Source organism: Dipodomys merriami, unplaced genomic scaffold (genome assembly GCF_024711535.1).
Source record: "Dipodomys merriami isolate MVZ:Mamm:240054 unplaced genomic scaffold, mDipMer1.0.p SCAF_8, whole genome shotgun sequence".
NCBI classification, from domain to species: Eukaryota; Metazoa; Chordata; class Mammalia; order Rodentia; family Heteromyidae; genus Dipodomys; species Dipodomys merriami.
Genome location: NW_027206401.1, coordinates 56990305 through 57005198, shown reverse-complemented (window position 1 = coordinate 57005198; position 14894 = coordinate 56990305). Strand labels below are relative to the sequence as shown.

At 46.9% G+C, this 14894-nt stretch overlaps 2 protein-coding genes across 12 annotated transcripts in view; one reads left to right on the top strand and one right to left on the bottom strand.

Annotated features, from left to right (window-relative positions):
* Ube3d (ubiquitin protein ligase E3D) overlaps positions 1-5517 on the bottom strand; it is a 99629-nt gene extending 94112 nt beyond the window's left edge. For all 4 annotated transcript variants that reach the window (XM_070010256.1, XM_070010258.1, XM_070010254.1 and 1 more), the window contains exons 1-2: positions 5431-5517; positions 2862-3058 (exon numbers count right to left, since the gene is read on the bottom strand). In XM_070010256.1, the coding sequence (XP_069866357.1) occupies positions 2862-3058; positions 5431-5498 (265 nt within the window). In that variant the 5' untranslated portion in view covers positions 5499-5517. The remainder of the gene's footprint in view (positions 1-2861; positions 3059-5430) is intronic.
* A 1044-nt stretch (positions 5518-6561) lies between these two features.
* Dop1a (DOP1 leucine zipper like protein A) overlaps positions 6562-14894 on the top strand; it is a 74219-nt gene continuing 65886 nt past the window's right edge. For all 8 annotated transcript variants that reach the window (XM_070010249.1, XM_070010248.1, XM_070010251.1 and 5 more), the window contains exon 1: positions 6562-6675. The gene's annotated coding sequence lies outside the window, so the exon portion shown is untranslated. The remainder of the gene's footprint in view (positions 6676-14894) is intronic.

Here is a 14894-nt window from a genome sequence, read left to right as displayed (position 1 = left end):
AAAAAATTGAAGAAAAAGGGCTGTAGCTATTAGAAGCAGCAATCTTAAGTTCGTGTTAATTTGTATGAATTTTAAGGATTACAACCAACACACACAAAATCACAAAATACTGGGAAGTTTAAGCCTTGGCAATAATTGAAAATACCACAGTATAATTTCTCAGGGTCCACACAAATCTCTAGCGCACAAAGGTGAAATAAAATATTATCCTTTATCTATGGGCAGATAAGAAGAGGCCCTAGCTAAGGAACCCACAATCATCCTTCCAGAGACAATAAACACATTTCCAGTGTAACACTGCCCTCTGCTGGGCACTGGCCCAGCTTGAACGCCAGAATTGGCTGGACTGGGGAGGGGGGTAGCCTGGGGGAGGGGGGAGTCTGGGGGGGGGTGAGCACCACCTATCAGACAGGGCTGAGGCAGGCCCTCTATAGGGGCTGTGATCCAGCTGTGTTACTCTAATGGGCAAACAGGACACATCCATATAATGCTAACTACAGCTGTTGCCAAAAGGGTGTTTTTACACTTCAAAAGTCAACTGTTAAAAACCTCAAAACCCAAATCTCAACAGTGCTAAAAAATTCCAAGTCAGGTTAGCCTATGCTCACGTCAGCATGCACCTTCCTGACAAGTATTCACACATTGGCAGAAAGCTTAAAGCAATTAAGTACCCCGGAACTTACTTTGCATACCCTGTCACACACCACAGCACAGGCCTTTGAGTGCCTGACTTTCATACATTCTAATAAAATAAACAGGAGGCCAGGGAACACAAACAATATGCAAATCCACACAGAACCATCCATTCTGTATTGCAACAGCTAAGACTAAACAGTGCATGTTTATCTAAATTTTGAAAAGAATTTCCAATTTTTCTTTGTGTGTGTGGACAGTACCCAGTACTGTGAGCCTGGTACTCTCAATTTTTCTGTTCCCAAGTTCCCACAGTTGCTTCCAGGCCTGGACACACAGACTCCTGCTATGGCTACCACTGCTGGAGGAGAAGGTGAAGACAGAAAGCCCAGAGCCTCAGCCTTAGAGCACAGCGTCTCCGAAAGTCCATCCTTCTCTCCACAAAGTCCAACTTCATTCCTAGTGTCACCTACACCATGAAGACCAGATGAAGACCAGGACAGCCTTCCTCCCCAGCCCTTGTGAAAAACCACTCTGTACCACTCACACTAGTCATCCCAAAATCCAGAACCGCAGTCAAAATTACACATCTTTTCCTATCTTTCCAGGAAACGAGGCACCCAGTGGCTCACAGCTGTAGTCCTTCCTACTCAGGAGACCGAGACTTGATGATTGAGGTTCAAAGTCAGTCCAGGCAGACAAATCCATGAGGCTCTGATCTCCATTTAGCCAGCCAAAATCTGGAAGGGAACTCTGGCTCAGGTAGGAGAGTGCCAGCCTTGAATGGAAAAAGCCAACCCACAGTATGAGGCCCTGAGTTCAAGCCCCAGGATCAGCACCAGCAAGCACACACATGCACACCCATGCACACCCCCCCCCACACACACATAACACACACACAAGCCAGGGAACTGCTCAACACCTGGAGGCTCCTTAGGGCAGTCCTTTGCCCCTCTTCCAGGCTCCACGTAGCTCAAAGGAAAGACTCATTACATGGCAGAGGCAATGACATCCGAGGCGGTAGGGGAGAGGATGCAAGATCCTTTCTGCTAATAGCCACAACATCAGTCCTTCACAAACTGTGTCCTCAAGGAAGCAGTCACTTTATGCAATAAATAATCATGAGATCTTATAGGAAGACACTCTTCTACAGCCTTACTGAATTTGTATGTCATCCCATCCCTGAAATTGTAACCATCTTAGCAACAATCAAATTCCACAGCACTGTCTACCCATGCACGCATCTCCACATCTGCAATGGTGTCTGCCCGATGGGTAAATTCCATCACTGCATCCTATGGTCAAACGTCATATCCTGACTTTCAGTCCTTCACTCAAGCCTGAGTCGCTGCCTGTGCCGTTATTTTGGCTTTTTTTAACCTCAGTACTTTGCTAAGCACAAGCTTCACTTATGTGTTCTGATCTGGGCCCATCTCTTAGAAGGCATGCTCCAAAAGAGGATGTTCCCTTCTGTATAATGGGCAAGATCAATGCTCTGCACATACTATGAGCTGAAGTATTTGCTGAATAAGTGGATCTCTGGGAATGCTGGCTTTGAACCATGATCTTATATCAATGCGACATCTCATGTCAGATTCTTCACAATTGCAATCTGGTAAGCCAGGAAATTTTACCATTCAAGAAACAAGACAAAGCCAGGTGCAGGTGGCTCACGACTATAATCCTAGCTACATAGGAGGCTGAGATTTGAGGACCAATTTGAAACTAGCTCAGGTAGGAAATCTGTGAGAGTCTGATCTCCAATTAACCATGAGGAGAAAAAAAAGCCAGAGTGGAGGTGTGACCCAAGTGGCATAATGCCCGCCCAGTGAAAAAGCCAAGTAAGAGTTTGAGGCCCTGAATTCAAGCCATAGCACCAGTCCAAAGGGGGGGAAGGGGAGGAGGAGGGATGGAAGGAAGCAAAAAGAAAGGAAGGAAAGAAGGAAGGAAGGAAAAGAGAGAGAGGGCCCCCATGGGACAGGAAAAATCTCTGTACCTTCAGCTGGGTGTTATGAACCTAAAAGTGTTCTAAAGCTTAAAGTCTATTTAAAACAAAAAAACTAAAACACTAAACAGAGCCTTAGCAGGGCAGCCTGAGCACCGGGGACTCCCTCAGTCTCCAGCCCGCTCAGGCCATGGATAACCAGTCTTTCCCTTAGGCAAAGCACACCTTGAAGGGAAATCACCTCTGACTCATCTAGTAAACTCAAAGGGGCCGCATTACTCACTGGGGCAGGGCTCAGCGCAGGCCTGCAGGCGCAGGTGCAGTCCATCTCCGGGTACATACTGCAGCCCACCGCAGGTAGAAGGGGCCAGCCTGACCTCTGCTGGAAGCTGGACGTCAGTGCAGCCCTCGGGGCTTCTCACCTGCAGGGAGGACCACCTCACACTCACATCCAAGGGCAGGCCTCCTTCTTTGGGTTCGCTGGTAATAGAAATATAAAACATACGAATTACTTAAAGAAACAGGAGCTGACAAGGATCTCAGCGCCTCTCCCACAGAGGCCCTAACATCAATGACCCAGAAAAACACTAGCCAAAAGATCTCAAAGGAAGCCATCCACACTGGACCTAGGCCAGAAAGGACCCTTTACTGCCATTGTAACATCAAAGTCCTGTGTCCTGGTTTTTATCCTTGCTCCTCAAACCAGCATTAAAATAAGCTGAGCTTGTTATGTTGGCTCACACATGTAACACAACTCAGGAGCCTGAGATATGAGTTCGTGGTTCAAAGCCAGCCCAGGCAAGAAAGTCTGTGAGATTCTTATCTCCAATTAATAAGCAAAAAGTTGGACATGGAGCTGAGGCTCAAGTGGTAGAGAGCCAATCTATAATGAAAAAGCTCAGGAAGAGCGCCCAGGTCCTGAATTCAAACCCTGGTACTAGCACAAGAAAAATAAAGTTTCAAGATATTAAGATCTCACTCCCTCTATGTGAAACAGCTGTCACAAGAAAAACATACAAAATCTATTCAGGGGTCCAAAGCATTAAAACTGCTGCTAACAAGGGGGAGAAAGCCTCTTTCTTCCAAAGTTTGTGTAGTCTCCTTGAAATGAATGAAGCAATAAGATCCAGTGTGCCTCTCCTGTGCTCCCTGCACATAGGTGTTCTAGTGATCTAGTGACTGTCCGCATCTGCACACACGGGTGTTAGTGGCTGTCTACGTCTGCACCCACAGGCATGTTAGTGACGTTCATCTCTGTGCACACACAGACATGTGACATCCACGTTCATGTGTGCACACACACAGGAGTGTTAGTGACATACACGTCTGCGCACACACAGCTGTTAGTGACTGTCCACATCTGCACGCATAGGTGCGTTAGTGATGTCTATCTCTGTGCACACACACAGGAGTGTTAGTGACGTCCACATCTGCACACACAGGTGTGTTAGTACATCCATCTCCGGACACATACAGGTGTTAGTGACATCTACGTCCATGCACACACACAGGAGTGTTAGTGCCATTCATCGTGCACACACAGGTGTTAGTGATGTCCACATCTGCACACACAGGTGTGTTAGTGACGTCCATCTCCGCGCACACACACAGGCAGTTAGTGACGTCTACATCAGCGCACAGGCGTGTTAGTGATGTCTGAGTCTGCAAACACACACAGGCGTGTTAGTGACGTCCACGTCCGTGCACACACAGGCGTGTTAGTGACGTCCACGTCCGTGCACACACACAGGCGTGTTAGTGACGTCCACGTCCGCGCACACACACACAGGCGTGTTAGTGACGTCCACGCCTGTGCACACTCACAGGTGTTAGAGGTCCACATCTGCACACACAGGCGTGTTAGTGACGTCCGTGCACACACACAGGTGTTAGTGACGTCCACGCCCGTGCGCACACACAGGTGTTAGAGGGATCCACATCTGCACACACGACGTCCGTGCACACACACAGGTGTTAGAGAGGTCCACATCTGCACACACAGGCGTGTTAGTGACGTCCGTGCACACACACAGGTGTTAGAGGTCCACATCTGCACACACAGGCGTGTTAGTGACATCCGCGTCCGCGCACACAGGTGTTAGAGGTCCACATCTGCACACGCAGGCGTGTAAGTGATGCCCGTGCGCACACACACAGGCATGCTAGTGACGTCCACGCCTGCGCACACACACAGGTGTTAGAGGTCCACATCTGCACACACAGGCGTGTTAGTGACATCTGCGTCCGCGCGCACACAGGTGTTAGAGGTCCACATCTGCACACGCAGGCGTGTAAGTGACGCCCGTGCACACACACAGGCATGCTAGTGACGTCCACGCCTGCGCGCACACACAGGTGTTAGAGGTCCACATCTGCACACACAGGCGTGTCAATGACGTCTGCATCCGCGAGCACACACAGGTGTTAGAGAGGTGCACATCTGCACACACAGGCGTGTCAGTGACGTCCGAGTCCGCGCACAGCAGGCTGGGAGGGGAGGAGGCCTCGAGGCGGGAACCACCGTGCGCTGGAGCCCGGCAGACAGGCCGCTGCCACGGGCACGGACTCCACCCCGTGCCCGGTGTGCGTGCTGGTCCTGAGCCTTGAACTCGGGCCCTGGAGAGGGTCCCTGTGCTTCTTGCTCAAGACCAGCGCGGCGCTGCGTGGCCGCACCGTCCGGCTTTGGCCTCCGGGACAGCTGGGGCCGCGGGCGTGCGGGCGTGCTCGGAGGCTCGGGTGCCGGCCTGGGGCCACTCCGGGTAGTCGAGGCGCGGCCAGCGTCTGGAAGGAAAACTCGGAGGTCCCGCAACCGGCGCGCCCCCCGCCCCGCTCCCCGCACCCCGCACTCTCACCCCACTACCAGCAACGCGCTCTGCAGCCGTCTCCGCACCTCCAGGAACGCACGCACCTCGGCCGCCATCGCCGCGACGCGAGGGGCGGGCGAGGCGTCGGGGCGTGGCCAGGGGCGGAACCTGGCCTGGGGACAGGTCCTAGCGTCGGGGCGGGGCCCGAGCGGGGCGAGGGCTGGAGTTAGGCGGGTCCTGTGGGGGGGCGGGGCCGCAGGGAAGGAAGCCGCACGTGTGGCGGCGGCAGGGGCGACGCCCACCCCGGAACTGGGGCGGGCGCCGAGCGCCCTCTGCCGGGCGCCGAGCGCCCCACGCTGGAGGCGTGGGAACGGAGGCGTGGTCCGAATCCCGCCAGGCCTGTGGCTTTACCGGGACTGCAAACTGCTGCAGAGCGTGGCTGAAGCCAAGTATGTGGGATCGCAGGCCCGAAGACGAGACTCCCCCCGGGCGCGCGCTTACAGCATTTTACAGAAGCAAAACTAACGCAGAGAAACCCTCATTTCATTGCTGCTGGAAAGTGATTTTTGAACGTGTGACAGTACAAGCCACGGGATCTTGTGGATCGCAAGTACTTCCACTGGAGAAATAAAGACTGTAGAACGCACTGGAACTGCAACTGGACTTCTCGAAAGACAAAAGGCTATAACCAGCAGGGATGGTTCTTGTAAAGCCAAACCATTGGGGTTCCATTTTGTCATCTCAAGGTCACAATTGCCATACGCCAAACATAACTTGGAAGCATTCTGAAGAAAAGTTCTTGAATGTGTCTAGTGACACTAAGTTTCCTAAGGTGCGGTCTGGAGATTGTTATTTTTAAGTTTCACTTGCGTTGGCCCCGGGCCTCGAACTCACGTTCTGGACGCTGTTACTTACGTTTTTTGCGCAAGACTAGCGCTCCACCTCTGGAGCCTCAGCTCCATTTCCAGCTTTTTGCTAGTGAGTGACAGCCAGGGGCGGGGCCACGGGAGGGGCGGGGCCACGGGAGGGGCGGGCCCTGGTTGGAGGGGGCGGGGCCAGACCTGGGAGGGGGGCGGAGCCGGGAGCGCGGGCCTCCGACGTCGACGCTGGCGTGCGCGCGCGGTGCACGCTGGGAGCTGTCACTAGGCCCTGCGCTCCGGGCCTCCGTTTCGCTTCCCGGTTGCCAGGAGAGCGGTGCCGGCGGGGGCGGCCGAGCCCGCGACCCGCGACCGCCTCTTCCTCCGCGAGCCCGCGACTGCTGACCGCGTCCGTCCCTCCGCGAGCCCTTGACAGGTGACCGCGTCCGTTCCCCCCACACACACTCCCCGCACGTCCGTGTCCGCGAGGCCGCGAACCGCTCCGGTTCCAGCCGGAGCCCGGCCGGCCCGGCCCTTCCGGCTGCGGTGGCGTCTGGTGTCGCCGCCGTGGAGCCGGGCGCCGCGCGGGGACCTCGGGCGCAGGGTGGAGGGTGACCGCGGCCGGGGGGGTGGCGGGGAAGCCGGGCGGAGCGGGCCCCACGGCGGGACGGGCGCGCCCAGTCCGCTCTTCGCCGGGGAAAACGAGGCACGGGGCGCGCTCAGGGGCCGGGCCCGCGGGGCGGTAGGCGGGAGTACCGGGAAGGAGTTAACCGCCCCGGCCTCGGGTCTCCAAGCCCGCGGAGCCGCGGCTCCCGGCTTTCCCGGTTCTCACCCTCCCTGCCCGAGGGGGCGGAAGGCCCGCACGCCGCCGGCGTGTGCGTTTTTTAGGGCAGAGTGGATGGTGTGCTAACCTTGAGTTACCCTAAAGTTCTACGGAACTGGAGAAAGTTCCAGATGAGAAGCAGCCGCCGTCGGTAGTCAAATCCATCCAAAGATGACAAAAGTAGAAGCCCAGAAATGTGGAGAGCCAGTGAAAGGAGCCCTTGTTGGATGTGGTTGGCTATTGTGTCTGTGGACATTTGGATTATGTTTGTAAATGTTAATTGGGCTTCTAGAAATAACGCGTGTCAGCATTGTGTGCCAGGGTAACACACACAGTACCCGATAGTTCACTTGGTGATTGGGCATTGAGCACCAGTTAGGAGTAAATCAAAGCCCTAAGTGGTGTAGAGGTCTTATTTTAATGATTGCTTTCAGCAAAATTTCATTCCTCAGGAATGGCTAAGCAATCCCAGTCACCAGCTGGACTTCATTATTAGGGTGGCAGTTTTCAACAAAGCATTAAAAATCCCGAGGTTTGTTTCCCACAAGTGAAGCACGCCAGGAGTTAATGCACATTGAAGGTAAACGAGGAAATGTGACACTGTGACACCGGTGTTAAACATGATTTGTTATCAGTTACACGTTTGCCTGCGTCACTCCAGAAGTCCTGTTCTGTAGAAGTCGCAGAAAGCGCCCTGGCCTGCATAAGTGCTGAGTCTATTGGTGACCTGTGTGCTCTCTCTAGGCCTTAGCTTTGGGGTGTGCCCTTTGCTTTGCTTTTTGTTTAGCAATGCTTGGGATGGAATCCAGGTCCTAGCCCATGCTCCCTATGCATTCTACCCAATGACCCAAGCCTTCAGCCCAGGGTAAGCTTCTTTTGTTTTCTTTTTACGGGAATTTGAAAAGACTGGAGTTTTCCAAGCTGATGTTTCCACTGAATACTAAAGCATTCATTAGGATTCCCCTAAAGACTGCTTAATAACATCCTAGTTACTGGGGAGCCTGAGATCTGAGTATCACAGTTCAAAACTAGCCCCAAAACAAGAGTCTGTGGTACTTCAGTTAGCCACCAAACAACAAAGTGGAGCTGTGGTTTAAGTGGTAGAGTGCCACAGTTAAGGAGCCACACTTGAGCCCTAAGTTCAAGCCCCAGTAACTACACACAAGGAAGGTTATAGCAGATGGCTTGGGATCTGGAAGCTCACTTGGTTTAAGTGCAACTTTTGACATAAACACTTTGCTTAGACAGGACTCCTCAAAAGTTATGACTGTTCTTACATGTACATAAACTTCAGAAGTATGTTTTCACAGCATTTTCTAAATTTACCTAGCCAGAGAGTCTGTTTTCTTATAGCTACCCTGTTTGCATTTCTTAGAATAAAATTTGAAAATTGCTATACTTGTGCCAAGTCCATTTTCAACTCTAAAAATTCCTTTTGTTTGTTAGCACATTAAAAGCATTACTGATCCTTAGTAAAACTTTAATATTAGGGAAAGACACATCTGTGAGTCTTTACTGTTCATTTTCAAGGGGATGTCTTCCTGGTCTCTTGATGCTTTTTTTGAACTATAATTAATTCATACTTTGAATTTTATTTTATGATCCTTATTGATTTTATTCAGAATGGTGTTTTAAGAGTCCAACAAGTGAACATGCTGATAATCACATTACTTTTGTGATGACGATTTCTCTCTTCTAGTTAAGAATTCTTAAAACTAAAACCTATATTACCTGGAAGGTACTTAATATTTCATAACTTCATAATTTTTAAGTAGGTCATCAAAAGGAGCTAAAGACTAAAATGCATTCTGAGACGGTTATTTCTAAATTGCTAGCAACAGGATCTAAGTGTTGAATGCATTCTTAAATTATTTTGCTAAATTCCTTAAAGTGGTATTGATCGATTTTTGTCACTGATAAAAATATTTGGCATTAAAGGAGGATGGGGCCTTGCTCAGGTCAGAGGTTCCCGACCCCTCCACCCCCTCTCCAGCCTTGGCTCTGTTGACTCTCAGCTCATTGTGGTGGGGCAGGATGTCCCAGCAGCAGAAGGCTGTGGCAGAGTTATTGTGTCACCTCGTGGTAGACTGGAAGCCCAGACAGACAGACAGACAGGGAGTGAGGACAGCCCTCAAGAGCTTCCCGGTGATCCGCTTCCTTCAACTATGCACCTCCACTATGGTTTTCACCACCATGTAAAGACCACACCTCAGAGCAGGGAGCCCTCTGTGGGGTGCTTCCTCTCCATACCACATCAGCTGATACTGGTGTACTCCAGAACCCATGAAAATAACTGAATTCCCTAGTCTTTCTGCTTTTTAATTATTTTTTTATTTTTCTGGAGTAAGAGCTCAGGTCCTCAAGCTTGCTTGGCTGGCAGTCTTCCACTTGGGTCACCACTTCAGCCCAGCTTTTTGCTAGTTATTTTGGATGTGGAATCTGGAGGGCTTTTCTACCAGAGCTGGCTTTCATCCTCCAGATCCCAGTGTCCTTAGTAGCTAGAATTACAGGCTCGAGCACCAGCTCCTATTTGATTTAATTTATTTTTGTTTTTAAGGGAGTGGTTTCCCTCTGTTTAGCTTGGTAGTACTGGGCTTTGAAGTCAAGGCTCCAGACTTGCTAGGAAGGTTCTCTCCCACCTGAGCCCCCTTTTCTCTGATGTTTTTGAGTTAGGGTCTTGATTTGATCCAGATCTGCAGGTCCTCCAGACTACGATTCTCCTGTCTGTCCTTCTCCTCACTTGTTCTGTTGAAATAGGATCTCACTAACTTTTTGCCCAGATTGTCCACTAACCACAATCCTCCTAATCTCCAAAAAGCTAGGATTACATTGTAGGTCAATGATAATATCACATTTATAAAGGAAAATTTTTCTTTTTTGGGGGGGGTCCAGTTGTGGGGCCTGAACTCTGGGCCTGGGCACTGTCCCTCAGCTCTTCAGCTCAAGGCTAGTGCTCTACCACTTGAGCCACAGCGCCACTTCCGGCTTTTTTCTTTTTACTTATGTGGTGCTGAGGAATCGAACCCAGGGCCTCAGGCATGCAAGGCAAGCGCTCTACCACTGAGCCACCTTCCCAGCCCAGGAAAATTTTTCATACAACAAAATGCAACTGTTTTATGGTATGTTTCAAGGGTGTTTAAGGAATGTGTACCCTGTAGCCATTAACAAAATCAAATGGCTATGCCATCATCTGGACCTCTGTATTCTTTGCTCTCTTGGGATACTCTTTCTACATGTCAGTTCATGTCTGTGAATCCACTCCGATTACCTCATTTTGAATTAATTTTTTCTCTCTGACCTTCCTATGTGTTAAGATTCTTCTCTGCACTTCTCTGATGGCTAGGCCATAGCAAGTACTTATTTATTGATCAGATGGATTAATGTCTTTCTGAAACTTAGGTTATTCTTAGATCATCAGCAAAATTCTGGCCTTACTTGTGAATTTCCTGTATACAATTTCTTTACATCAGTGTGATTATTAAAATTGTTTTTAAAGAAAATTAGAAATAACTATATTAAGACCTGGTAGCTCTTGCCATAAACAAAAGGTAGACATGTAGATCAAAACAAGGAAAACAAAACAATGTTCTTGGCATCTGACTACAAACCATAGTTCTCTAAAGAGATGCCCTTTGTTTAAAAGGAGCCTCCCCAGGATTTCTGTGATGATACCTTGCTAGCAGCAAGCAGACTCTCGTCTAGGTTCAGTCAGAGGAACTGGAAGAATGGGAAAAAGGTGTGACTATGCTCTCTTGATTCAGTGTCATGTAACCCAGTCCTTCCAGGAGAGGGACTGGATCAATCTGGATTTCAGAGTTTATGAAATCAAGCTTCATGTAGAAGTGTACTAGAGCTAATTTCAAAAATACAATAGGATGAAAACAATATTATTGAATCAGGTATCTTTTTCAAAAGTGTCCCTAAATGTTTCTTTTATAAATAAAACACTAGCATCATATACTCAGAGGTAACCTTCTAACTAAAAGGAAAAAAATCTAAAAAAAAAAAATCCATAGCAACCTTGTATATAATAACTGTTGGTACTGGAGTGATAAAATGCTAATATGCTTATCTGAATGCTCTGTAAAAGGTAATACACTTTTGTCACTTTGCATATGTCCATCTTGGCAAGGGCAATTTTAGTCTTTTTCCTCTGGGAAAAGAAAAAAATGACATTCTCGGGGCTGGGAAGGTGGCTCAGTGGTACAGTGCTTGCCTTGCATGCATGAGGCCCTGGGTTCGATTCCTCAGCACCACATAAGCAGAAAAAGCCGGAAGTGGTGCTGTGGCTCCAGTGGTAAAGCGCTAGCCTTGAGCTGAAGAGCTGAGGGACAGTGCCCAGGCCCAGAGTTCAGGCCCCACAACTGATCAAGAAAAAAAAAAAAGACATTCTCTTATGGAAAGAGTTTCATATGAACCAGCAGGAAAATAAGTTCTCTGCCTTTTCCTTGTATATCTTATAATACGTCTTACATTTCTAGTTACTAGGTTAATGACCATGTATCTAGTTTATAAACCTATTAGGTTCCTGAGCAAAGAGATCAAATAAATACACCTGTACATAAAAAATGACAAGTAATTATAATGGATAGTCAAAACACACAGTAATATTCTACTTGCTATAAATCTAAGTTTCAGTTTTGCAGCTTCAAATTGGAAGTTGAGCTGTTTGGGATGCATTCAGTCAGTATCCTGAAAGCCTTTTCCCAAACGACTGGGTTCTTGTTTCTTTTCCGTAAAATAAAGCAGCACTATAGAAGCAGTGTGAATAAACTGTCTTCACTGAGGAAAGACAACTCAGTAATCAGAAAAACTATCACAGCATGGCAATCTGTCCTTTGAATTAGCCAGGTAGATACTCCTGTATTTTTCAGTTGCTTCTGGTTGTTCTGATCCACTATAAAAGAGGGCTATAAAAAACATCAACTTCGGAAACCCGTAGGATATTTGCCATTTCCATCACATTTTCCAGGTAAATTTCCTATAATGCTCTGTATATTGTCAGTGTGATCTCAGATCATTGAGTATGCCTGTTGCGTTGCTTCACATTAAAGAACTCAAACAGTGGCTTTTTTATACACACTCATGTCTAATGAAGTGTCTCACAAAAATTCCTGAAGAGAGATTTTCTTCCAGGAATAAAAAAAGTAAAATAGTGTTTTTATCAAGGTAGTTTTTAAGTCATTTTGTAGGAAATACAGATTTAAGTGACTTCTTCCACCAACTACAAGTTCAGCTTTGAACCTAGATGATGGAGTTCTAGCGATGTGATTATTTTATGGCATCTGCCATTTTAGCAGAAGACTATCGTCAAGTACCATGCCCCACAAACACCACAACCTGCGAGCACTGATTCCATAACCTGTGTGGTTAGTTTTATGTGATGTGATCACTCTTGTGTAGTACTCTGTCTTCTCTAAGTTGCAGAAGTTGTCATTTAAACAAGGAAAAGTACTATTTAAGCTTGTTTTAGTTATGTATTACACATGATACATTTCTCAGACTATAATGATTTAAAACAGTCTTCTCACAGCTCCTACCAGAAAGGCCAAGGGAGCTACAGGGCTGTCAGGTTCTGGCTGGAGTTTCCCGTGTAGTTGCAATCCGGGGTTGTCTGAAGTGCAGACAGCTGGAGGTTTGCTTGAAATTGGAAAGTTCACTTCCAGAGTGGCTCGCTCTCGGGACTGGCCTGTCATTTCTGGGTGTTGGATGGAAAGGAGGAACTTCTCTACAGGGCTACTTGGATATGCTCATAACACCGAAGCTCAGGCCCCACAGTGGGTAATCCCAGTGTTGATTACAATGTCCTGTTTTTGGAAGAGGATGAACACTGAGTTCAGGTTTAGCATTAAGATCTAGGTCCTATTATTTAAACTTATTACCCTAGTAGGACATGATTCATATGCTTTTAACCATAAAGAAATAGCTGGGCACTATTGACTCACACCTACAGTCCTAGCCACTCAGGAGATCTGAGGATCACAGTTTTAAGCAAACCAGGACAGAAAAGTCAGATTTTCTCACCAATTAACCCACAGACATGTTCCCTGGAATGTGGCTCAAGTGGTATAGCCTCAGCAGAGAAACAAAGTGCAAGCCCGAATGAAAGTTCCAGCACCAGCACAAATATATAAGTGTATATGTGTGTATGTATGTCTGTATATACATATCTATGTGTAAAGTTTTCTTCTACCTGATCTTTATACCTCCAATTACCACCTGTCCACAGAGAGCAATCAGTTCTTGTGTTTCTTTTAAGAGATGTATATGCAGATCTACATATACATGTGTATATGTGTGTATATCTGTGTACATATGTCTATATATGAATATACATAATATGCATGTGTATGTGTATACATAATACGCATAATACACTGTGTACATGTATATTTATATGTAATGCACATCCTCTTACGTAAATTATAGCATTATAAACCCTGTTCTATAGCATACTTTTTGCAGTTCCTGTGTCCTCAGAGCATTTTCTGAATCAACTTGTAGACTTTATTTGTTCTCTTTTACCAGCTGAGCATATTATGGTATCATTCAATTTTTATAACGTTTATTGATTATTCATTGTGAGTAAAGCACTTTGCTAGGATCTAGAGATGTGAAAACTAAAACGATGAGAGTAATTATAGCCCCTGGGAGTCAGTTACAATAAAGTACTGTAAGTTCTGTGTTCGAGGAAGTGTAATGTGAGAGGTGTTCCCAGACAGAGGTTGGACACAGCAGAAGGAATGGTCAGGGAAGACACGTGTCCACCAAGGGCATAGATCTGAGACTTGAAGAGCAGGATGAGGAGGCATTAACCAGTCCAAATTGGGATCTTGTATTTCATGTAGAAGTAATAAAAATTGGCTATCAAAAAAAAAACTTTGACATTTTCAGGAAAGTAGATGGAGCTGGAGAACACCATCATGTTGAATAAGCTAAGCTAAAAAAAGTTGCATGTGCATATGTACATAAGTTTGTATACAAAGAATGATGTAGGTAGACATATGTACTTATTTACATATAAAGAACATGATTGTAACTGTGGAACTTTCAGGGGGTGGGAGAGAATGAGAATGATAGAGGCAGAATAATACCAGAATACATTATCTAGGCATGAAGTTAGACACAAAGCAACTTTATTGAATGAAAGAGAGAGGGAGCAATAGAGGGGATAAATGTTACTAAATTATATATGCATGTGAAATATGGTTTTAAAAAACCCTATTCCCACTTTTTTATGTATTAATACACATAAAACAATGAATAGCCAGAATGAAAACAGGCTTTGTTGGGAGGGTGTGGACGAGGATGGGGTAATGACAAGGGTGAGTAAGGGTAAATATGTTATGCATGTGTAAAAGTAGAATGGTACAACCCATTAAACTTGTCTTAAGAGGGATGAGTGGTGGAGGATTTTAGGAGTACAGTGTATAATGGTGGAATTACTGCAATGAAACCCCCCTTGTGCAACTCTCTTGATAAAAATCTTTCAAACAGAGTAGAAAGCTATAGTAAACAAACTGGCATAAACACAAACAGAAATTGTTGGAATAAAAGCCCTTAGATACGATCAAAGGACCTTCAGCTCAAGTACCAAGATAACCCAATAGGATTATCAGTCTTTTCATCAGAGTGCTGGGAAGACTGCGTATATACGTGGAGGAGAATGAAACTAGACCCCTGATGCCCTGACATGTACAGACATTAACACTGAATGAAATAGAGATCTAAAATAAAATGTAGGAGAAAAGATGGGAGAAAGGCTTCAGAACATAGTTTTGCCATAGGTTTGGGGAAATTACAGGCAATCAAAGATAGGCAGATAAGATTAT